Source organism: Aegilops tauschii, chromosome 6 (genome assembly GCF_002575655.3).
Source record: "Aegilops tauschii subsp. strangulata cultivar AL8/78 chromosome 6, Aet v6.0, whole genome shotgun sequence".
Classification (NCBI taxonomy): domain Eukaryota; kingdom Viridiplantae; phylum Streptophyta; class Magnoliopsida; order Poales; family Poaceae; genus Aegilops; species Aegilops tauschii.
This window is the reverse complement of record NC_053040.3, coordinates 421,085,416-421,110,502: the sequence shown is the minus strand read 5'-3', so window position 1 is coordinate 421,110,502 and position 25,087 is coordinate 421,085,416. Positions and strand designations below refer to the sequence as shown.

At 43.5% G+C, this 25,087-nt stretch overlaps 1 protein-coding gene across 1 annotated transcript; it reads right to left on the bottom strand.

Moving 5' to 3' along the window:
• Positions 1–16,625: 16,625 nt before the first annotated feature.
• Positions 16,626–23,101, bottom strand: LOC109757439 (soluble starch synthase 2-2, chloroplastic/amyloplastic). The gene is made up of 8 exons (XM_020316261.3): positions 22,547–23,101; positions 21,974–22,298; positions 21,737–21,801; positions 21,187–21,264; positions 20,987–21,097; positions 20,838–20,882; positions 19,931–20,104; positions 16,626–17,956 (listed from the first exon to the last, which is right to left on the bottom strand). The coding sequence occupies exons 1-8, from the start codon at positions 22,781–22,783 to the stop codon at positions 17,000–17,002; spliced, it is 1,992 nt and encodes a 663-aa protein (XP_020171850.1). The 5' UTR covers positions 22,784–23,101; the 3' UTR covers positions 16,626–16,999.
• Positions 23,102–25,087: the final 1,986 nt, after the last annotated feature.

The window sequence follows — 25,087 nt, the reverse complement described above, 5'->3', positions numbered from 1 at the left end:
TGATTTCCTGCGATGTAAAAAACAAGTAGAAAACAGCAACTGGCACTGGGCACTATGTCAATAGGTTAGTCCCAAAAAATGATATAAAATGATTGTAAAACATCCAAGAATGATAATATAACAGCACGGAACAATCAAGAATTATAGATACGTTGGAGACGTATCATCATGTTACCTTAGTTCTTGTTATACTCTGTGCTGTGATCTTTTACTTCAGTAAAAGTTATTCTTCGTTGTTATTCATCGCAGTTTTGTTCTAGCTCTCTATCATGATATTGTATCTGATGGCATATAGCATTACTTTTGTTATCACCAAGCCTGTTGTATCCTATGCTCGAATCATTATTGCATCCTACATCAAAGTGTTTGTTCCTTAATAGCTAGCTTGATTGAGTTCGTATCCATCGTACCTTATTTCCGCTGCTGTGTTTGGGATCAGTTCGAAACATTCGCAAGAATTTTTGAATCTCCCATTCACCCCTCTCTAGTCGATATACTCTAAGTCCTAACAGTAATCTAAACGCTCTTATATTTCTTTACGGAGGGAGTATCATGGGTTTAAGCCTTAAGTCTTTGACAGTAACCCAAAGACATCCAAGGTTAAACTAAGTGTGATACCTACTGCCACTTCTATGATGAGGATCAATGAAGATATAGTTGAAGACATAATCCCACTGCCAAACCATATCATAGTGATTCAGCTGGTGGGGGTGCAGAAATGGGGTGTGCCACCTGAAGATGTGACCGAGGATGCTCTGCTCGCCTCCATGGATGAAGGCTCATCCTATGCCTAAACCCCTTCATTATCCTTTATCATTTATCTTTATGATGATTTTGCTGAACTAGAATCTCCTATGCTGGAATGTGTGTGGGTTGAATGCTAATACGAAACTTTGGCACTCTAGAATGTGGTATCAAAGAGAGGATGTGTGATCATTTGCTTGTAGGAAACAAAAAAAAATTATGATAGATGAAATTTACTCTTCCAAGCACAATGAAAAGAGTGACTGATCCTGATAACCTCATGGTTCTTTCACTACCAAGGAAATAGACTATTATTCGTGAAAAGTCGGTTGACAGAGCACCTGGGCCGAATGGCTCTATCGGTGTTTTCTTAAAAACTTCCTGGACCATCATCAAGGAAGATTTTTTACAAAGTATGCAATCAATTCTTTGACGGCAATCTAAATCTTGAGAGCATTAGGGGATGTTTGGACCGCTTCCACAAAAAGCATCCTGTCTCGGGAACGATTCTCAGGAGTCCAATTTTGGAGGCCTGAGGCTGAGATCTCTACCTGAGTGAATAGCTGCCTGATAGGCCTCAATCCAAACACCCCCTTAATGATGGTTTTATCACCTTGATCCAGAAGATTGCATCCTCGCCCAAGATCAATGATTACATGCCAATTACTTTACAAACCTGCTACCTTAAAGTGATCACTAAGCTGCTGGCAAATCGTCTCTGAGGAATTATCCTCAAAATTATCCATCGTAACCAGTATGGATTCATTAAATGAAGAACCATCCAAGATTACCTCGCATGGGCCTTCGGGTACATCTTTTAACGCCAAGCTTCAAAGAAAGAAACCATCCTATTAAAACTCAACTTTGTGAAGGCATTTAACACAATGGAACACAATGCAAGGATCGAAATCATAAAACACATGGGGTTTAACAACAAATGGCTAGGCTGGATTAAAAGTACCTTCTCCTCCTGGAAATCTTCGGTATTATTAACTGGCGTTCTGGGCAAACAATTCTTGTGTAAGTGCGGTGTCAGACAGGGATACCCGCTTTCTCCTCTAATCTTTGTACTCGTTGCGAATCTTCTTCAAGCAGCCATTAATGATGCTTTCAAACAAGGAAAAAGTAACCTCGCTTTCCCCAGACAGAACCATAATGAGTATTCCATTATTCAATACATAGACGACACTATAATTATTATGTTGGCCTGCCCTATCCAAGAAAAACAATGAAAGATATTCTCACAGAGTTTGCCACTTTCATTGGCCTAAAGATAAACTTTCATAAGTGTACATTGAGTCCAGTGAACTGTGATGCTGATCTTAGTCATGAATTGGCAAATATTTTTGGTCGCGCCGTGGGGACCATGCCGTTTACTTACCTTGTCCTTTCCCTTGGAACTTCTAAATCGACGGAGCAAGATCTCATGCCATTGTATGCTATGTTGAGAGAAGATTAACTTCTACACTATCCATGCTGTAATAACGTGCCAAGCTATCCATCTTTAAATCGGTTATTACTTCCTTGGTCATTCTTTCTCTATGCACGCTGAGCTTCTCGCTTAAGAATGCGGAGTTGTTAGATAAAATATGTATAAAATCCCTCTCTACCAAGAAAATGGAACAAGGGGACAAATGCTACTCCCTAGATGCTTGGGATATGGCGTGCCGCCCCAAAGCTAGTGGAGGGCTTGGAATAATCAACATTACAACTCAAAGTGATGCATTGCTTCTTAAATATTTGCATAAGTTCTATAATCGGCATGAACTCCCTTGGGTGGAACTAATCTGGTTGACATACTACAACAACAAGATTCCTCATGCTTGTAAGCCATGTGGGTCATTCTGGGGGGCGAGATGTTCTCAAATTAACCCCCATTGATCATGGTATCACGAGAGTTTCTGTTTCTCAAGGGATTCTGGTTATAATGTGGAAGGATCTTTGGCTTCCTGATATTATAGTAGATACCCACCCTAGAGAGTTTTCCTTTTCCAAAGATGAAGGCATTTCTGTCAGTGATTTCTTGAGCACCACGTTGCTTGGTGTAGCGTTTCCCCTTCCCCTTTCCATGCAAGCATGAGGAAGACAGAGACCTACAATAGATGTAATTTACTCTTCCAAGCTCACAAGGCTTTCAAATGGCTATGGAAATCCAAAGTGACGATGAAAGTCAAAGTCCTTGGTTGGCTTTTTCTATAGGATAGACTAAACACAAGGAATATGCTCAAGAGGAGAGATTACAACATTGGTGATGACCTTAATTGTCTTCTTTGTGGACAACTAATTGAGGAGGACATTGAACCATTGATCTTTCATTACCCTTTTAGCCACGGACGTTGGACAAAACTTGGAATTACAAGGGGATCACAAGACATCTAGCAATGTTGGACATCACAAAAGCTACTCGGGGGAGACCAATGTTCAGGACAACGTTCTTGGCTTGAAGACTAGTTCAGGGGCTACTGACAGTGTCCTGGATTAGGGGGTGCTCACCAGATCGGACTGTCGTTCATCGGCCGGGCCGAGGACCCATCGACAACTGAAGAATGGGCCAGATAACCACGGGCCCCGGCGTACTCAAGATGGAATCCTCTGAAGACTTGGTGTATACTCCAAGGCATATTTGAATGATCGGCATGCTTATCCCTAGATGTATCCGAGCTAATTGTAACCCTAGATACCCCGCAGTGCCTATATAAGCCGGGGTTTTAGACCGTAGAGGTTAGGAGAATTCAGTCATATGCTCTCGAGGTAGATCATCCTGTACTTTGTACTCCATTACAATCAATATAACAAGAGCATGATGCAGGGTTTTACCTCTTTGAGAGGGCCCGGACCTGGGTAAACATCATGTGTCTCTCTACTTCCTGTTACCATCTAGCTGAGACCACCAGCTCGGGACGTCCTACCCAAGATCCGTCGGTTTTAGCACCAACACTAAGGCCATTCAAAATAAAAGTAGATGGTGTCACTTCATGCATTACCAGTGATGGAACATACAACACAGTATGTAGAGATGAAGTTGGTAACTACTTGGGCGCTTGTGCAGTTCTGTGTTCTGCTGTAATAGATCCGGCCACTCTAAAGCCCTGGCTATCCGAGAACCACTAACTCTTGCACATGATCTTGCATTCTCACATGTGTAAGAAAGCTACATTTTATCAAGACTAGGTCTTCTCCTCAGTTAAGAGCAACACCATCGCAGCCCACAGAGGTTGTTGATCTTGAAAAACAACTCACAACGGCGTCTCTAGTTGCACAAGCTGGTGTGACGGGCTCTTCGCCAACATCTGATGAAGCAGCAACAGCTTGCGTAGGCGCATCTGATGCTCTTCCGGACACCTCACTAACTTTGGCCACTGAATCCGTATAACAACTTTATGAAGTGGCCACCATCGCTATTTTTGTTGAAGAACTCACCAATACAGCCGTTAATGATGAAGCTAAAGATTCTGGTATTGTCATCGCACTTCTCGTTATGGGAGCGGGTGAAGATCAAGTGCATGATGAGAAAATTCCTGTTGCATCCACTGTTATGCATGAAGATCACTACTCTGATGATAACATACACACTTTGGGTCTGGTAACTTTGCCACCTTTAAGGTGCTAACATATGTATTGTCCTTTCATATTCTGCAGCCCCAAGTGTTGATGAAGTCGTTAATGAAGTTTCCCAAGTGTCCTGCCACCTGTCGCGGGAGCGGCTCAATCACTTGACTGCCAAATTCCTGCTATAGCTACTGGTGTTGACGTAGATCAAATAGCCTCAGGTAACTCTCCATTGTTCTGACGGTAACATACATTCGATGGGCCTAGTAAGTTGTCTCTATTATGGTGATAACACAGAATTGTTGTGCATTGCTCTGATGCAGCCCCAAGTGTTGTGGAAACTGTTGCCAAGGGTGTCAATACCGATGCTAAAGTTGAAGTTGTCCAAGCTGAAGTTGCAGCCGAAGCCTAGAATGTTCAAGTCCATGCTCAAGGTCAATTTCTCCAAGTTCAGGTCCCTGCGGTGGCACGAGTTGATGTTCAAGTTGAAGCTAATCTTGTCCCTGCTGTAGAGCTTACCCCTGAAGCTGGAGAAGATGTCACTTTATATAGTGCTTAACCACCAAGCTTCTCTCTCGGCCTCGACTCCATGTTTGATGCAACGCCTCAAGAACCACCATTACCTACAACAGCTTCATCATCTAAGGCAACACCACCAGCGACATTTGTGTTTTTGAGCACACCTCCAGTACTCCAAGCAGCACCACCAATTGCTGGTTCAATTGCGGTACTAGTAGCTTTGCATCTCCTGGCACTGAGAATATCAAGAGCAAGAAAGGAGAGAAGGCCATGTTCGTTGAATCGGTTGCTTGAGCTCCGCCTCCCAACTTTCGTATGTGAGGACCTTTTGTGTCTTTGCTTCACAGCAAGAGTGATGGATGGAATCATTATTTGAAGACTTATTAATTGTTTTATGTGCTTTGGTTATTTATGTTAGCATTCTTCCCTATGTGTTTGTGTGTATCAATGACTGTAATATGACTTTTATGCTTTTGCGACATAAAAATGAACCATCGTGCTTTCCGGTGACCATGATTTTTGTGTTGTGCTTTTATACATTGTATGAGACGCCTCTAGAGATGTGATTCTTAAATTTGACCGCCTTTTCATCTTCAACTGCAATATTTTTAGTATATTGTTTAGTGTTATGATAACATACTACACGCCTGGTAACTTGCACTCCCTTATAATGATAACATACCTTCTTATCCCTTGGTAACTTTGCTACTGCTCTCTTATGATACCATATGTTACTATGGCCATGGTAACTGGCCAATATATTTTGCATTAGAAGTTTTGCATACTATGCCCCTGATGAATACCACTTTTGTTAATATTGTATGGCTGCTAACTTTTATTTTCCTTTTTCCTAACTACTAACCAGTGTTGTCCTGATAACTGCGTCATTTTGGCTGATAACTTCCACTTCTCTCATCCATAATATCATACCTAATATGGCCTTGATAACATCCCTTCTTTTGTCCATTTTTTCTGGTAACATTTATAATATGGGTTGATAACTTCCCCATGAAGATCATGGATCATTACTACTTCTCACTAGTATCTTTTTTTCTTGTTTCTTTCCTTTTTTGTATCTTGTATATCCCTTTTCTCATGTTCCAACCTTACCTTTGCTTTTATATAACTATGAAAGATCATTATGTCCGAGTGTATGATGTTGAACTTGATGATTATGAAGTACTCATGCGGTGGGAACAATATGAACATGAGAATCCAACAACCAAAGGAAAAGTTGTATCTCAAGGAGGTAATCACATCTTTGTTAATCCTTTGACAATGCCAAAATAGTGACACCCTTTCTTGACACCCGACAACTTCTGCCCCCAGATTTGATAACTTCCTCACGAAAGGATTGATAACTTATGTTGGCTCGCTTTGTTAACTTCTGTTCACCATCACCAATCCCCTTGCTGAAACATTCAACTTATTTTTACTTTCTTCGCGGACCATTTTTCAAAGCCTTAACTTTCTTACACTAGAATTACCACCACCCACTGAGCAAATATAGTCGAGTGCCATGCCTAAATCGTAATTTAGAAAGTTAGGGTTACCCACCCGTCACAATATCCGCTGCCGCCATATGCTGCACTCACAACCATTGAAGATGAGGAGGTTGTTTACAATGAAGTTATCAAGCATACAACTGCTTCCAACTCCAAGATTAAGGGGTAACAAATGAACTTTCGTAGTTTTTTACCTTTTTCTTGTAAATTTTTTGCCATTCCATTTTGATTTGTTTTCCCCCTGGTAACGCAGTATGAGGGTTATTGACATTGATGGAAGGTGGGTCTCTCTTGGTGAGCTTTCTAACTATGTGATAGAAACTTGGCAAGTTTCAACTGGTATTGCCGAGTTGCATGTCCGTGTCGTTTAGTATTTGGAAATTCCAGATAAGATTATCTTCACTTGGTTGCTATCCTTATATCGACTAGTAAGAGGCTTTAGCTATAAATCTATAATAAAGAATTCTTGACGGGATGAGCATTACATTTTGAGTCACCAAAATGAGGTACTTTTTGTTTGATGGCACTTTCATATCTTGAGACCCCTTGTCTACATTTTTTTTGCTACGTTACTGTTGTTATAACTCGTGTCCACCCCACCCCCCCCCCAAATTTCATGAAAATTTTAGAATCCCAAGTATGGTAACTTCACTGTTTTTTTACCGCTCTCATAACTTTTTTGTGCTCTTTGCATGGTAACTTCAGCATCCAAAGTCTGGTATCTTTGTCTTTGCCGTTATGATAACTTTATGTTTTTCATGGTAACTTCGGCATCCAAAGGTTGGTATCTTTGTCTTTGCTGCTATGATACCTTTATTTTTCAATGGTAACTTTAGCATTTGAAGTCTGGTATCTTTGTCTTTGTTGCCATGATAACTTTATACTTTTCCTGCCCAAATCACCAATTTTGTATTTTTTTAAGCATGCCTTCTTTAGTTCCTATTACCATTATTGCAGCTAGTATTCCCAGCTCTGCAAAAGTTGGGAGAGGGACCACAGGACGGACATTGGTATGTATTGTCGTTGAATCTTAAGGCAAAATGATTTGAGTTGATAGATTATATGTGTGAATAAGATAGTCCATCTTTACTTAAGCATGCGACAAAGTACATGGATGATATAAAGAAGGCTTGGTTGATTGCGTACAAAGACTCACATAAGATATCAAGACTACGAACTCATGTACATTGATGTTCTCAAACATGATAATGGGTTAGTTGTGTATTTGTGTTCTTTTTTTTTGAAGCTCCACTTGTTAGATATCATGTTTTACGCTCTCACACTCACACTGTTTTCAGCATTGATTGTTGCTTCTTCGCTTTCATGTTTCTAGAGCTATGGAATGGAAAAATTATCCCTGCTTTCACCCAAGACCAGGTGCCAGCACTCACAAAAATCTTGACATCTAGGTGGCTAAATCACCCTCTTAACAAATGCAAACAGTGGCGCTCTCATCTATTTGGCAACAGTTCGGGAGGTAATGATACGTCTCATACGTATCTATAATTTTTGATTGTTTCATGCTATTATATTAGCAATCTTAAATACTTCATATGCAATTTTCTATCATTTTTTTGAACAAATCTATTAACTCAGTGCCCAGTTCCTGTTTTGCCTATTTTATTGTTTCACAGAAAAGCAGTACCGAACGAAGTCCAAACACGATGAAACTTTACGGCATTTTTTCTGGACTAGAAGGGACCCTAGAAGCTTTGGGAGGAGGCCAGAAGACATATGAGAAAGCCACAAGCTCACATGGCGCGCCACCAGGGGGTGCGCCACCTGAGCTTGTGGGCCCCACATGGGTCGATTTGACCTAATTTCAAACCTATAAATTCCCATAAATCCCAAAACCAACAGAGCAGCCACCCGAAACAATTTTTCTGCCGCCACAAGCTTCTGTTCTTCCGCGATCCCATCTGGAGGCTGATACGTCCATTTTGCATCATGTTTTCCTACTATTATTTATAATGTTTTTGGTCATTATTTCACTTCATGATGCAATTCTAATGCCTTTTCTCTCTTAATTTGCAAGATCTACATGGAGAGGGAACTTACTGGCGGCTGGAATTCTGGACCTAAAAAAGCTACAACAGAGATAGCTATTCTACAGAGCTCCAAATGACCCAAAACTTCACGAGGATTTTTTATTGAATATATAAAAATACTGGAACTAAGAAATACCATAGGGGGGCCACCAGTTGCCCAAAAGGAAATATGGCGCACCCTGATGCCTTGTGGGTCTCACAACTGGCCTCCGGTGCCCATCTTCTGCTATATGAGGGCTTTTACCCTATAAAAATAGGAGGAAGATTTTTGGGACGAAGCGCCGTCATCTCGTGGCGGAACGTGGCAAGGTCACCTTTTCCCTCCAGTGGAGCGATTCCGCCGGGGATAATTCCCTCCGAGAAGGGAAAATCGAAGCCATCGACATCACCAATGATCCTCTCTTTGTGGGAGGACCAATCTGCATCAACATCTTCATCAGCACCGTCTCCTCTCAAACACTAGTTCATCTCTTGTATTCAATCTTTGTCTCAAAACCTCATATTGGTACCTGTGGGTTGCTACTAGTGCTGACTACATCTTGCAGTTGATGCTAGTTGGTTTATTTGGTGGAAGATTATATATTCAGATCCTTAAGCATATTCCATACACCTTTGATATTTAACATGAATTTAATTTGTGAGTAGTTACTTTTGTTCTTGAGGACATGGGAGAAGTCTTGTTATAAGTAATCATGTGAAATTGGTATTCATTTGATATTTTGATGATATGTATGTTGTTCTTCCTTTAGTGGTGTCATGTGAACGTCGACTACATGACACTTCACCATACTTGGGCCTAAGGGAAGGCATTGGGGAGCAATAATTAGATGATGGGTTGCGAGAGTGATAGAAGCTTAACCCCTAGTTTATGCGTTATTCCGTAAGGGGCTGATTTGGATCCATATGTTTCATGCCATGGTTAGATTTATCTTAATTCTTCTTTTGTAGTTGCGGAGAGGGGGTAATCATAAGAGGGTTGCTTGTTCAAGTAAGAACATCACCCTAGCACCGGTCCACCCACATATCAAATTATAAAAGTAGCGAACGTGAATCAACTAAACATGATGAACATGACTAGACGAGAATTGATGTGTCCTCGAGAACACTTTGCTTTATATAAGAGAACTTTCAGGCTTGTTCTTTGCTATAAAAAGGATCGGGCCACCTTGCTGCACCTTTGTTATTATTGCCACTTCTTACTTGATACTAATTATCCTACTACAAAACTATTTGTTACCGTCTTACCGCTACTTTCTGTACTTGCAAAGAATCCTTGTTGAAAACCGCTTATCATTTCCTTCTGCTCCTCGTTGGGTTCGACACTCTTACTTATAGAAAGGACTATGATTGATCCCCTATACTTGTGGGTCATCAAAGCCTTTTCTGGTACTCTGCCGGAGGGGGAATCGATCACGAAGGGCCTCTACGTCAACCTTGTTGCACCTCCGATGATGTGTGAGTAGTTTGCCACAGACGTACGGGTCTGATTAGCTAGATGGCTTCTTCTCTCTCTTTGATCTCCAATACAATGTTCTCCTCGGAGTTCTATCCGATGTAATCTTCTTTTCTGGTGCGTTTGTCGAGATCCGATGAATTGTGGGTTTATGATTAGATTATTCATTGAAAGTAATTGAGTATTTTATGAAATTTTATTATGCATGATTATTATAGCTTTGTATTTATCTCTGATCTATCCATTTGGTTTGGCCAACTAGATTGATTTATCTTAAGTGGGAGAGGTGCTTTGTAGTAGGTTCAATCTTGCGGAGTCTTCACCTCGTGATGGAAGGGGTAGCGAGGCACGTCTTTCCTCAAGAAGTCATGCTCGTCTTTGGGAATGTGTCGATGTGATGCTAGGAGTTTTTTCAGGGAAGGCTTTTTTTATCAGAGGATGGTTGTGGTTATCGTCGACGCGTTCAACTCTCCACCATGCATCCTTTTTCGCAAGATAAGGTGGGCTGGACATTCAGTCCTCACAATCTTCCCCTTTTTCTCTTCTTACTATGTCGTTTGGGTTCTGCACATCCTGTAGCTCCTCCTTGTTTCTTTTGGCTTGTCTTTTTTCCCGCACACCATGAGCACTCTACTTACAATATTATCCTTCCCCGTTCTCCCGTATTCCAGCATTATCCCAAACCCATGCCTAAGTGCATATAGCTTGTAGTAATCAAAAGCCTCCTCATAAGTGTCGAACTTCATTGTTGTATAAGGAGGCTTAGGCGTGGAGTATGCCTCGATGCTTACGTCTCCTTCATCACCGTTCACCCTTCCTATTTCTGGACTTGCCGGCTCACTAGTCGATTCATCAAAGAAACTTTCTTCCCCCCAATGTTAGCACTTGCTTCCTTGTTTGGCTCTTGGATCCTCGGGTTGCTCGTAGGTGGAGCACCTGCATTTTTTCACATGAAAAGGACCATCAGTTTTTAAACATGTTTTGTTTTTTGTGGTAACTTGCATCCGAAATGTGTGGTAACTTGCACTCTGTTGGCATGGTAAAATAGTAGAAAACATTTTTTCTTTATGGATTTAGTAAGACAAGTAAATATGACTTTGTTGCAGTTGGTATCTTTGCATGCTCAATGTTTTGTGTTAACCCTAAAATGCGGTGCTAGTTTTCCCCCCAAACTGGAGCTTTGTAAATAATAGCAAACACTCTATGGTGATTTACTTGTAAGAAGCCTGGTAGTTCTAAAATCCAGGATGGTAATTACAATGCATATAGCATGGTAATTTTTCGGATGTAGAGCTGATAACACTAGAACATTTTGTGTCCATCATAGACATAGAGTTTAACACTTTTGCTGAATTGACTCTTACCTGCCACATCGTGGTTGAGGTTGGCAGAACTAAAGCTAGTCATATGTGCAACATCATCCTGCTGTTTGCCTCCCCACCACTCTCTATGACATTCATGTTACCTCCGTGGTTATCCGCCATCTTGTAGTACATGCTTACACATTTAATAGCATCAGTCATACAATTCAACATTACAATTTCTTGTACTGTTTCTTTTGCAGTGATTTGGATATTGTCAATTTTTTACAGTAACAACTTGGTAGTCAATTCGCAGTCTATTCCACTTGGTAATATTAGTCCCTTCTGCAACACTCTGTACTACACATGGGTTTTTAGTGATAGTAGTCTGGTACTTTTTTGTATCCTGGAGCTGATAACTTTGTATGAAACAACATGGTAGCTTTTCATACTTTCTTTTCTATACAACAATCGAAACAAATTTGGATCCAGTTGGGGAGTTGTAACCTTTCTCTTCACATACAACCATTGTTTTGTACCAGATTTACATGATTTGTCAAATAAGTTCAAAGGAGTTGCCTTTTTCATATTTTTTTCTATGTCTACCCTGATAACTCTTTTTGTAAACCCATTTAGATGCAGTTGACAGCTACATCATGCGCAACTCCTATTTGTACACATTTTCATTGCCCTGGTAACTCATTTTGCACACATGTTGGTAGCTTGTATGCACACAGATTGGTAAATATAGGGAAAAGGCCCCCTTTTCCACTTGATTTCTAGGTTTTTCTTTTTTGACGAGGGCTTTTGATTTTGGATTGACTTGAAAATACATCAACTGTAGGATAGTTAGATTTTACCTGCCGTTTCTTGTTCCTTTTGGATCCCGGAGGCCTGGTAAGTTGTGATGTCGTTGGTGGTAGTTCAGGCTAGATCCAGTGGTAACTTTTGTTCTTCGGGTTTCCTGGTGTGGTTTGTGGAGCTATTGGAGGATGAAATTGGTGGTGGTGGTGGTGGTGGAAGGGGATAGAGGTTACGTGGTGCTGCCGATGTGAGGATGTCGCGAGGTAGGGGTTTGACGGTGAGCGTGGGAGGGGTCAGTTTCTTGCAGTGGAGGTAAGAAGGCTAGGGTTTATGGAGGTGGTGGCGCGTGAGGGGATGGGCGAGGGTCGATCGCTTTGCCTCGTCACGTGGGGCTCATGCGGGGTGGATGCCGGGTGGGTTTGTTGGGCTTTATTGCGCTGGCTCGGCCTCACACACTCGGCTCACGACGTACTGGGGGTGGGATCGTTCGAATGTGTCGCTAACGGTCCGATCATCGGAAGATATCACTGTCCATTTTCTTTTGGCAATGAATAGTCAAAAGTGTTCAAGCATGTGAAAAGTCAAGTGCATCTTATATTTCAGGAATAGTCTAAACAAATCAGTGTGTAACAATCGATTTGATACTTATATTTCTGTAACTCCTAAAATTCTGAAAAATTAGGACGTAATAAACAGTTTGTATAGCAGTACCACATGGCTTGCTTCAGTGACGCGTGTAGCGACCCGACCTCAGACGGTCAAGTCTATGTGCTTAAGTGTCATCCCTGGATCGGTATGCTGACACACACAGTACTCGAGGATTTATAATAGAGGTAAATCACATGTATAAAGTAACGTAAATACTATTACCTCAATCCATATAGTGGAAGTAACAACAAAGTTGTGGATTCCCATCAACACCAACGGCAAAGTTGAGTGTAGACATCATAACCCTAACGTATCACTTACTCGTCGTAAGAATCCTGCAACATGAGACGTTGCAGCCATGTAGGTCAGTACATTGAATGTACTGGTAATTTCACACTGTAGAGCAATGCTGAATAATGGCTATCACTACATGCATATTTGGCTGGTGGAGGCTCTAAGTTTAATTTTTGCATAAAGCTAATTTTCCCCTACTACAAAGGAATATATTTTATTTACTACAAAGTTTGTTGAAATTATTGAGAAGGTTCCTCCAACTCAATCCCAAATTAACATTAATAACCCAACAATTTCATTAAATAGAGTGACGAGATCAACCAATAATTCAAATACCAGATACTCAAGATGTCCATAACCGGGGACACGGCTAATCATGATTATTTTGTACACTCTGCAGAGGTTTGCGCACTTTTCCCCACAAGACTCGATCTCCTCCGTTGTATTTCTCGCACTGCATGATGTTTGAGAAACGAATGACCGAGACACAGTCTTTCCGAAGAGGTCCCCTTAACCGATAGATAGGCCGGTACACCTACAATCCCGTACATCTGCTAGCCCATCATGGAAAGGTTTCCCACAATGTACTCAACTATGCTAGAGCCCATAATGGCATGTGGCTGCACACGGAAGTTTCTAGCATGAATAATCTTATGATCCCTTTGAGCCTGGGTGGCATTCCATAGGATGATCACACGGGTACTCTGGGATCCCCTTGGGCAAGCACTGGGTTCTCCAGGTGCCCGGGCAAACCACTGGGTGCTCCCGGGTGCCCCAACCATTCCATCCAGATGTGTATTAAAGTAGCCACCTTAAGTTTCCCTTAGTTAATATTACTCTCGCAACTTTCATGAATCTCACATACCAATCCACGTCTACGAGCATAGCAAAGCAAAGTAAGCATAACATAGTAACACCCAAGGTTTGAATAAAGGACAATAGGTGCTACCTCATCAACTACTTCCCAATACCCACATGTTATCAATCCTACTCATGCAATGTTTGAGGGTTGAACTAATGCATAAAAACTGGGTAGTAAAAGGGGATATGATCAAAATGTGAACTTGCCTTGTACTGTTGATGAAGATGATTCACACTCATAACTCCTGATAGTTCTACTCGTCACACTCCGGTCAATCTATCGTGAGCAAGCAATAGTAACCACACATAAGCAATCATGCAAAAGAATCGAAGAAAAGATCTCAGAAAACTTTGAAAACAGGCAAACAACTCTTGCAACATAAAACAATTTCTAACAGTGCCAAAATTAAGTGAATTTGGCCTTATCAGAACGTTTAGGTTAAGAGCATCAATTTACAAAAAAAATCAACTAAATCGGAGTTATAAAACTCAAGTTATGAACAAAAGAAATTCAAATACAAATCTATTTGAATTCAAATTTCAAAACTTTCAAAAATATGTTTAAGTTGTTTTACTTGATAGAGGGGATCATAACAAAGAAGTGAGCATTGGTTTTGTTGGATTTGGACAAGCGAGTAAAAAGTTGTGCTAGTTTGAAACAGAGGGACTAATCTGTAAAATAAAACTACGAATGGTCCCTGGCAGGAAACTAAAATAGAAAGAAAATCCTATCGAACGAACGTTCGCTACAGAACCCTACAAAACGAAAACGTTCGCTGCCAGAAGCTAACGAGCGAATCTGTTCACTACGAAGAGATAAACAGCAAGCGTTCACTAAATAACTAGGTTAATAAGAAAAAAACGGGTTTTTAATGGTAAACCAAAAAAAAACCTAAACCCTAAATAAAACCGGCGAACTGGGCGGTTTGTACCGGGTCGGGTCCGGCGGTGGCGTCCGGCGGCGGGCTTGGCGATGGCAGCGGGGTGCGGGGCAGCGGCAGGCGGCGGCTGCGGCTCGAGGTGGCAGCACGGGGCGCAAGCAGGCGGCGGCGGTGGCGGCGGCGCAGGGCGGCAGCGCTGCAGCGGCGGCACGGCGAGGAGCGGTGGCGGGATGCGGCACGGACGGGGTCCAGGGGGCCCGGGTCGCAACTTTATAAAGGGGGGGCGAGCGGCCTCGGGAGGCGTGGAGGAGGGGGCAATGCAGGGTGAGGCGGCGGCGTCGTGCGGGATCCGGCCTCTGGCTCGAGGTCGGGGACGGCGCGGCTGGGCTGGGCCGGCCCAGTTCGGCGAGAAGAAGTTTTTTTAATAATTACAGACAAAAGAATAAAACAAAAAGAAATAAAAATATTATATAGGCATATAATATATCCAAATTTTCAGAAAAAGATTTTCTACAAGATGAACATTTTTCTAGCGTCAAATAAAACCCAAAAAAATTTAAATAAAGCAAAGAGTACTTCTGGTTCAATAAAACCCAATAAAAATCATTTTAAAAATACAAAAATGATTTCAAATTTATTTCTCTCCAATTTTTTAATGTAGGGAATCATTTTACCATAATTTCCATATATTTTAGTTTTGGAGAAAAAATAATTTAAAAAAAACCAAAATAACTCCAAATTGAAAATAATTCAAAGGGGACTTTAAATTTGACTCTTTTAAACTTCCAACTCATATTTCATATGTTTTGAAGAAGTCATTTTATCTTCTCTCATGAAAATCATTGAGTTGCATAAAGTTTCTGAATTTGAAATATTTCCGAATGAGATTCAAGTATTTTCAAAAACCCTTTTCATTTTAAATGGAAGAAGTCATGTCATCTTCTCTCTAGGGTTTTGTATTTGAAAATAATTTGAATTCATGGAGATTATAAATGCGAGATGAAAGTTTTGGGGAAGTCATTTTATTCCCTCTCATTTAACTTTCAAAAAGTTTCAAATTTCACGCAAGCAACCACACCACAATCAAGAAATCAATCCAAAACTATTTATTTAATTTAACATTCCAAAATTTAGAATTTGGGGATGTTACAATGCGTTAACAAGTCAATGACCTGTGAAATATATTTTCGTATGGATCCCGAAGGCCTGGTAAGCTGTGATGTCGTTGGTGGTAGTTTCAGGCTAGATCCAGTGGTAACTTTTGTTCTTCAAGTTCCCTGGCGTGGTTTTCGGAGCCATTGGAGGATGAAATTGGGGGGGGGGGGGGGGGGGTGGTGGAAGGGGATAGAGGTTATGTGGTGCCGCCGATTTGAGGATGCCGCGAGGGAGAGAGAGGAAGGGGTTTGACGGTGAGCGCGGGGGATCAATTTCTTGCAGTGGAGGTAAGAAGGCTAGGTTTTATGGAGGTGGTGGCGCGTGAGGGGTGGGCCAGGGTCAATCGCTTTGCCTCGTCATGTGGGGCCTCACGCGGAGTGGATGTCGGGTGGGTTTGTAGGGCTTTATTGCGCTGGCTCGGCCTCACGACGTACTAGGGGTGGGATCGTTCGAATCTGTCGCTAACGGTCCGAACGATCGGAAGATATCGATGTCCATTTTCTTTTTGCAAGGAATAGTCAAAAGTGTTATAGCATGTGAAAAGTCAAGCTCATCTTATATTTTAGGAATAGTCTAAACAAATCAATATGTAACAATCGATTTAATACATATGTTTCTGTAACTCCTAAAATTCTGGAAAAATAGGACGTAATAATAAACAGTATGTATAACAGTACCACATGGCTTTCTTCGGTGACGCGTTAACGAGTCAACCACCTATGAAATATATTTTCGTAATATTTATATATATTGGATATTGCAGATCTTAGCAGATTTTTTTTATTATAAATTTGGTCAAACTTTAGAAGGTTTGACTTAGAATATTCCTAAAACTTGAATTACTTTGAAACCGAGGGAGCATGAAAGAGAACGTGAACGTGGTCAGCGTCCAGTGATGAACCTTCTCAGAACTGTGTTTTTCTACACCAAGAGCCCAGAAAATTGGCAGTATACAGACTCTGCAACTTCCTATTTGATCGCCTACGACTCGGTAATTCACAGACGCCACGAACCTGACTGAACTGGTGTGTACAACTCGTGAACCCAAAAGTTGGGCGGCGCCACGGGCACGGTTCACTACCTCCACCGTCGTCCGGCTGCCGCCCGGTGGCATCGCGTGACCCTTGGCTACTCCGGGGCGCCAGCGATCGTGATCGTCGGCCCCGATTCCGGGTGCCCCGTAAGTACGTGCATTCATTGCGTGAGAGGCGTCAGCATCAGCGAGCGCATCACCAGTTCACCACTGGTACTTGGCCTTGACGAGGACATTCTCGTAGAGCTCGGCGGCGTGGTCCCAGCTGAGGTCCTGAGACATTCCGCGGACCTGCAGGCCCCTCCAGCTCTCCTTGTAGTTCCAGTACGTGTTGAGGCAGTGCCCGAGCGCGTCGATCATCCTGCCGGCGTCCGCGCGGTCGAACGTCCACCCCAGCCCGGTGCCGCCGAACGGGTCGAACGGCGCCACCGTGTCCCGGAGCCCGCCGACGGCGTGCACCACGGGCACGGTCCCGTACGCCATCGCGTACAGCTGGTTCAGCCCGCACGGCTCGAACAGCGACGGCATCAGCAGGACGTCCGCGCCCGCCGTGATCCGGTGCGCCATCCGCACCGAGAACCCCACCCACCCGCGCACCTTGTCCCGGTGCTCCCCCTCGAACCGCCGCAGCATGTCCTCCAGGTCCGGCCGCCCCGTGCCCAGCATCACGAGCTGCACGTCCTGCTGCGCGATCCACGGCATCGCCGCCGCGATGATGTCCACGCCCTTCTGGTGGTCCAGCCGCCCGATGAACCCGATGAGCGGCACGCCGTCGCGCACCTGCAGGCCCAGCTCGCGCTGCAGGGCCGCCTTGCACTGCCGCTTGCCGGTGTCCAGCGTGTCTCGGGTGTAGTTGGTGTAGTCGTCGGAGTGCAGGTGCACGTCGACCGCGGGGTTCCACTCGGCCGTGTCGATGCCGTTCACGATGCCGTCCAGTTTCCAGTCGTTCTGGTTTATTATGTCGTGAAGGCCCCAGCCGCCTTCCGTCGTCTTCAGCTCCCACATGTAGCCATGGCTGACGGTGACCACCCGGTCTGCCATCTTCAGGCCAGCAGCGAACACGTTGTTGTGCTCGCCACCAAGGGGATCATGCAGTTTGAAGTGATCGATGTAGTGCGCAGGCAAGTCCATGATGTTGAAGTCATCTACAGGGCCACGTCCCTGCAAAGCCAAATATTTAGTGTCCAGGTTTGGCACTGGATGATACGGTAAAAGATAAAAATGTGGAGTATATCATTGTTGAGTGACTTTCATTAAGCTATATTAGTCGCCAGTTCATTTTCATACAAAAAAATGTGGTGACATGACAAATAGTTGTAAACTGGAGGAAGTAAGACAGATTGGCAGATGAATAAACTCTCACTGCTGACTACTCCCTCCATTCGGAAATACTTGTCGGAGAAATGGATGTATCTAGAATTAAAATACGTCTAGATATATTCATTTCTTCAACAAGTATTTCCGAACGGAGGGAGTAGTTTTTAAACCTAAAAATATGCATTGCAACGAGTGTGGCGTTTCGGTGCCCAGGCTTCACCCCAGGCATAAAAACCGAAGACCGAAGACCGAACCCGAAAAGACCGAGACCGAACCCAAAAAGACTGAACTAAAAAAAGACCGAATAAACTTTGGTCTGCAAAACTACATGACCGAATTTAATACGGTCAAATCGGTCCTCTACCCTGCAGGACCGAAAAGACCATATAGACCGATCTATTTTAAAAGCCCACACGCACAACAATGTTTACCTAAGGCCCAACTGGCTAGCCCAATCCTCACGAGCGAGACACTACCTCACCTCCTCACCACGAGCGACACAGAGGCACGAACCGCAGCCTCACTCTCGTTCCTCCCCCTTCTCTGCCAATGACCAACCCTAGCCGCCGCTAAGAGACGAGGCCCCGTGACGACCGCCTCCCCAAGGAGCGCTCCGATCCGCGGCCGTGACCGGTGAGATCCGCGCCGATCCGCTGCCGTGACCGGTGACGACCGCCCGGCAACCCAACCTCCCGTACATCGCTCCACAGCCTGCGAATCGCCATCCGCCAGCGGTGCTTCAGATCCCGTCCCCTTCCACGCTGCTGCACTGGCGTCAATCCGTCGCCACCGTCTCTTCCAAGCTGGCCGCCGCCTACTCTCCTTTTCCGGTGCTTTACCTCACAACTGAAGCTTGAAGATGAGCAAGTGACTCTTATGTAGTATGTGCATGAGTGCATCAGATCGGCCAATAATGCCTAAGTGCAGAGCCTTGTGTCATGTCCAGATTATTGAATGTGTGTGCGTACCTATGTTAACGCATACTTATGTATGTGCAAAGCTATATTGTTCAGAATTTGTGATGTTAGCCTGTTACATACTTTTGTTGTCTAACACTTGTCTAATTTTTCTTATACACACACGCACCTAAGTACATACATTTGTTGTCTCAATTTGGCATAAATAAATATGTACAGATACTGGAAGTAATGTATATGAATCTGAGTTGTATCACTAAATTTGGTCTGTTTGGTCGGGACCGAACATTGGTATGTAAAGACCGAAGACCGAATAGTGGAAAACCGAAAAGACCGAAATTATTTCGGTCTTCAATTATGGAAGACCGAACCGAACAAACCGAAAAGACCGAACGCCCAGGCTGGCCAGGCTCATCTGCATCCGGTCAGAAAAAAAATCATAAAAAAATTCAAAAAATTCCAATTGTTTTTTGCATGATAGAAAATTTATTGCGTGAGGTCCGCTCCAATTTTCAGGTCATTTGGACATCCGAGTAGCACTCAGCAAAAAAGACAATTCGGGTCAGGACAGTGCGTGAACAGTAAACTTTTTTACAGACCCCGAATTTGTCTTTTTTGCTGAGAGCTGCTCAGATGTCCAAATGATTTGAAAATTGGAGCGGACCTCACGCATCAAATTATCTACCATGCAAATAAAATAGATTTTTTTAATTTTTCTAGTATTTTTTTTTTGATTTTTTTTTTCAGCGCGGGTGCAGATGAGCCTCGGCTCAGAAGTGGATTATCGCATGGCAACCTCTTATCGAATGACAGTACAAGGTCAGCTTGTTAATGAAAGGCACAATGATGGTTCAACTAGTACTCAAGTAAAAATGTGCAGTTAAAGATTGAGGTGTAAAACCTGATGAGCAATGTTATGGATCACGAGAACAGAACGAGTATACTGCATCAGGCCATTGTCTCGGTAATACGCCTTTAGATAAACAGGTAGAAGTGCAGTATGCCAATCGTTTGCAATGAAGACTAAATTGCCATCACCGTAGATAGTACCACCACATGGAGCGTACCAAGGAACCTGCGAAGTTCGGTCGGATGAACATTGTATTTCATTTGGACATGTGCATAATCAATTTGAAGCGAACATAATGCAGTTTATCAAAGCTAGAATAACTGAACATACAGGCAGGCTAGCTTGAGGTGTCCTAACGTTTGTTATGACTTGATACAGGGCTAATCAATAAAGCGCACATATGGCTTGCTGCAAGAAACTCAGCTGGAGTTGTTAGCTTGCTTGCTGATAGAGTTCATCTTAAATGAGTCCAAAGGAGCATAAGAGAGCTCACGTTTCAAATATCAAGAACCAATTTGTATGGTCAATTTAAATTTTTTCATCGAGATGTAAATTGTTAACGATGAAGAAATTAGATCAAATTACTCACTCTACTCCTGAATAGGCATCACTTTAGTGCACAATCAAGCTGTAAAAGCTTTGATCACAATTGTACACACAGCTGCTAGGTCTTAGCAATGGTGGTGATTCACTAGGTATGTTTTCAGTGCATGGCATTTCCCTTTCAGTTTTGCTTACCTGTAAACTTGGTGAATCCAGGGCCTATATGAAACTTTTATTTGCTTTCTACAAAAGCTGGACCAAGATGGTCTTTTCTCCGAAAAATGGTAATGGTGTAAGAGGAGTAGTAGATATTGTGTCTGTGTCTGGACTCCCAAACACAATCTAATTCAGAATAAACAGAGTAGTTATTTGCGGATTGTTTAGACATCGATAGCAATACAATTTGTGAAGGTACCTCGACAGCAGCCTTGCAGAACAAAATCATGCGCTTCAGCACATCCTGCCAAAAATGATGGAAATGTACAAACATTAATTACATAAACATTAAGAGGAATTCAGTTTAATTTTCCATGGCTAAGAAAGCTCAGCGGAACAGACGCTTACCGGTCTTTCTCCTCCATAAATATCATTGTGCCGGTGGCGGAAGGGCGGGGCCTCTAAGAATACAAAATCAACTCCATCGATATAAGAGTGGAAATAACTCACTTCTGAATCCTGCAAACCAGAACACAATTCAATTAACTGATCTGGTCATAGTTCCTTGCACTTTTCATTTAATACTGCCGACTCGTTATTTTACATACCTGGCCAGCTACCTTGTAACGTTTGCGAACACCTAGATCACGAGCTTCTGCGTAATCTCCATACTTTGGTATCACAACCTAAAATTGAAAGAAATACTTGTATTACTTCTTTCCAAACTAGGTCGCCATACTCAAGTTTGAACATACCCTACATTTGAATTTACAAAGCATCTATGTAGGACATGTTACATCAAACATGAAGAATGAATAGTTCTGTTATGACGCAGTATTTCTTCTGCTATCATATACATAAATAGCATTAGGCACCGACAAATAATAAAGGTTAGAGTGTATATTTTTCTCACATGTTGCACACCAACTGAAAATAATAACAACTTCTTTTGAGAGGGAAAATAATAACAACTTTCAAATGTTGCTCAAGCACAGGGTGCATAACAACTGATTTAGCATGTGCAAGTGTGTAACCCCTTATGAAGAGTGTAGCACTCAAAATGTGGTTACATTTTATATCAGCAATCATCCTAATCAAGTAAATCATGATCTTTCAGTTTGCAAGATGGACCAAAGAGAAAAGCTAAGGAGTGAGTACCATAACACGATGCCCTCTTCTTGCCAGAGCCTTGGGCAAAGCACCCACGACATCTCCAAGCCCACCTATGCATGATATCATTACTGAGAGAACAATTCACACAAGTTTAAGAGTAGTACATGCTAGTTTGAAGTTTGATTCCTTCGCAAAACAAAAATGAAGTCTGATTGCTCGAGGCTCGAGCTCAATCAAGCAGAACAAGAGGGAAGTCTAATTGCTCAGTTTATGTATGCAGACCTGTTTTACAGAAAGGAGCACATTCAGAAGCCACAACGATGACATTCATCACATTTGGGCCAGCCAAAGGGCCAGGCCCCATGTTCTTACTGTCAACCGGAGAACTGGACACTTCTGCTGCATCTCCACCGGTATCAACCTTAGCCCCAACTTGTTCAGCGACAACGACGTCTTTCCAATAACCTGATGCCGCCGCCGAGAGAGGAGCTGACGGGTCGACTTCGGATTTGCTTCCAGCTGCCCCATTTTGCTCTGCAGCGCTACTGTTTAGCCTGGGTGCAGATGCAGCTGCTTTTTGTGAAACAGCATCCTCATTTTCAGCAGCCTGAGTAGGCAACGGAATCATCAGCAATTCAGCATAAGAAAGCATCAAGGTCAATGCCGGATGCCGCTTAGTAACAAGAACTTTAGAAAAACGCAGGGTAAAAAACTGCACGTGAGGCTAAATTTCCGACAGAAAGGCCGACTAAACTGAACTGCGCTTTTTGCACTAAAAATAACACCCACTCTGACAAGCAAAGACTTTGCAGAAATTTCGAATGGAAAAGGAGGAATGATACGTGCGTTACCAACCTTGAGCTTGCCGCGCTGCCCAGAGACTCCCTGCCTCGAGCTCTCCCCTGCTGAGCCGCGGCGGCACGGCACCAATCCGTCCAGAGAAAATCCTCGCCGCGCCCAATGCAGCGGCGTACCGGCGGCACCGTATGAGCGCAGTGCGCTGCTCCGCAGGCGCCGCGGCGACGTGGAGGAGGAGGAGGAGGCCACGAGCAAGAGGAACGCCGCGGACGAGGAAGCGATGTACCCAGACATCACGGGATCCGACGCGCCAGAAGTCGCTGCGGGTTGAAGAGAAACAGCCGGACAAACAAGGCAGAGCGGTAGTGGACGAGGGCGATGGCGAGCGGCGCGAGCACGAGGGAAATTAAGCGCGGGCGGAAGAAAGATCTGCGCTGGGTACGTGTGGCTGCAGGTTTTTGCGGCGGCACGGAGCGGGGTCCCGGGAGGCGCAGGAGCTGGAGGCCAGGGACAGGCGAGCGGCTTGTGTGGTGGAGCTCGGAGGCCGAGACTGGGAAGAGCTAGAGCGCCCGCGCCGAGGAAGACGACGAGTAGAGGGGAGTGAACGGCGGAGTGTTGGCTCATTTTTTTTTTATGTGCTCGTGACACGGTCTGTGGATGACGGGTGGGTCCATGCTTGCCAACAACGTGCGCCACGTGTAGTGCTGGCCGCTGCTCATTGGTCAAGGGTCGCTCTGGGTCCAGGCAAAGTGCTGTAGTTTATATACCCATGTGCCGTGTTTATTTTTACCCCTCTCTCAGTTTATTACAGGGCGTGCGCGTACTCCTAGGTCGTCAATTTGACCAACCTAATACAATACCAATATAAACTTCAGATGTTCTATTTTCAAACGGTATAATTTTTGTGTTATATACTTTATATTAGGGTGATAAAATTGGCAACCTAGGTATACACGCAGGACTAGTAAACTAAAACGGAGGGAGTACCTTTTTTTTAAGATTGAGGGGTAGCCAAGTACCGTGTAGCATTGGCGATCAATAATTAAGAAGTACTCATTTCAAAGATCCGTCAAGAGGCTCGTGACCAGGAACGAGGGTTTTGAGTCCAACCAACTCTCAGTCACCATAAGCAAGCAGGCACGCTTCGCACATAGATGAGCCAGGAGATTAGCTGGCCTACTTACATGTTGAATAGTAAAATAATCAAACGACAAGGTAAGCTCGCCAATCTCTAACAAAATAGGAGCTACAATCGAGCGATTGTTGTGGTGGTCGTTCCAGAGATTCACAATCTCCAGATAGTCCGTCTTCATGATCACATATGAGTAGCCCCTTAGACTTGCGAATAAGACTCCCTCCGTAGTGACAAGGACTCGCCGACGCGCGGTTCGGTAATACCAACCTGCGGCTTGCACCATGCTGCTAGATGGGCAGTTGAAGAGCGGGCAACACCCCCGCCCCTGCCAATCTAGAATCTGAGTTAATGGCGCCATCAGTGTTGATCTTGACAAAACCAACTTCAGGCGGGCTCCAACCTTGACCTGGAAGGATGGATGCATCGACACACGGGATCTCCAGGACTGCAAGATCCTCCCGAATGCGTCGAACAGACTGCGCCGGATCAGTGTGCTCCTTCTCATGTGTCCACCGATTACGCGAGGTCCAAATTGCCCACATCACCGAAATAATTTTAGCACGTTCATCACAGAGAATGTCTCTTGACCAAGTATTAGGAATTTAGGATGCAGCCTTGGTAAACGGAAGTCAAACCAAGTTTGGGCCTCATCCCAGAAACGCCGAGCATGTGAGCATGATACCAACGCATGCATCAGATCTTCCTCTTTTGTCAGACATACATTACATATGCTGAGTGTTTGTGCTTCAGTGTAGCTTCATCAGGGAGAATGCCGCGAATTACTCTTCACCAGAAAACTCTCACCTTTGGCACAACTTTGAGCTTCTAAAGTGGTCCACATCTGTTGATCTGTTTTTAAGGTGCCGGTAGCCGTCCCTTCCTCTAGAGCAACACGTTCCTTATGATTCACGAGAGCACGGTACGCCGATTTGACAGAGTAAACACCGGATGTTTCAAAAGCCCAAGCAAAATAATCTTCTCCTCCACCATTGCGCAACGGTATGTTTAGGATGGCCTCTGCATCTGGTGCTAGGAAAGTATGACGAACTAGTTCATCCTTCCACCTCCAATTAGTATCATCAATTAACTCATGCACGAACGGAATTGGTCATACTCCTCTTCACCAAGTTGCGACAATTAGCGCACTGCATGCACGCTACTTGTCGCAACCTGAATTTCTTTTTTTCTTTTTTCGTAGATTCGTTTATTCAAAATGTTTTATCTCTTAAACCGTGCATCCAAAACTTGAATCATTTTCATCGTTGGATTCCTCGCATCAAGATCTTGAAAACTAGATCTCATGTTGATAGGTTTTGACGAACTTTTTTTTCGAAAAAAGGTCAAAAATGGGCAAAAAATCGTGTGTCCAAAACTTGAACCATTTTCATCGTTGAATTCCTCACATCAAGATCTTGAAAACTAGATCCCATGTTGATAGGTTTTGACGAACTTTTTTCCGACAG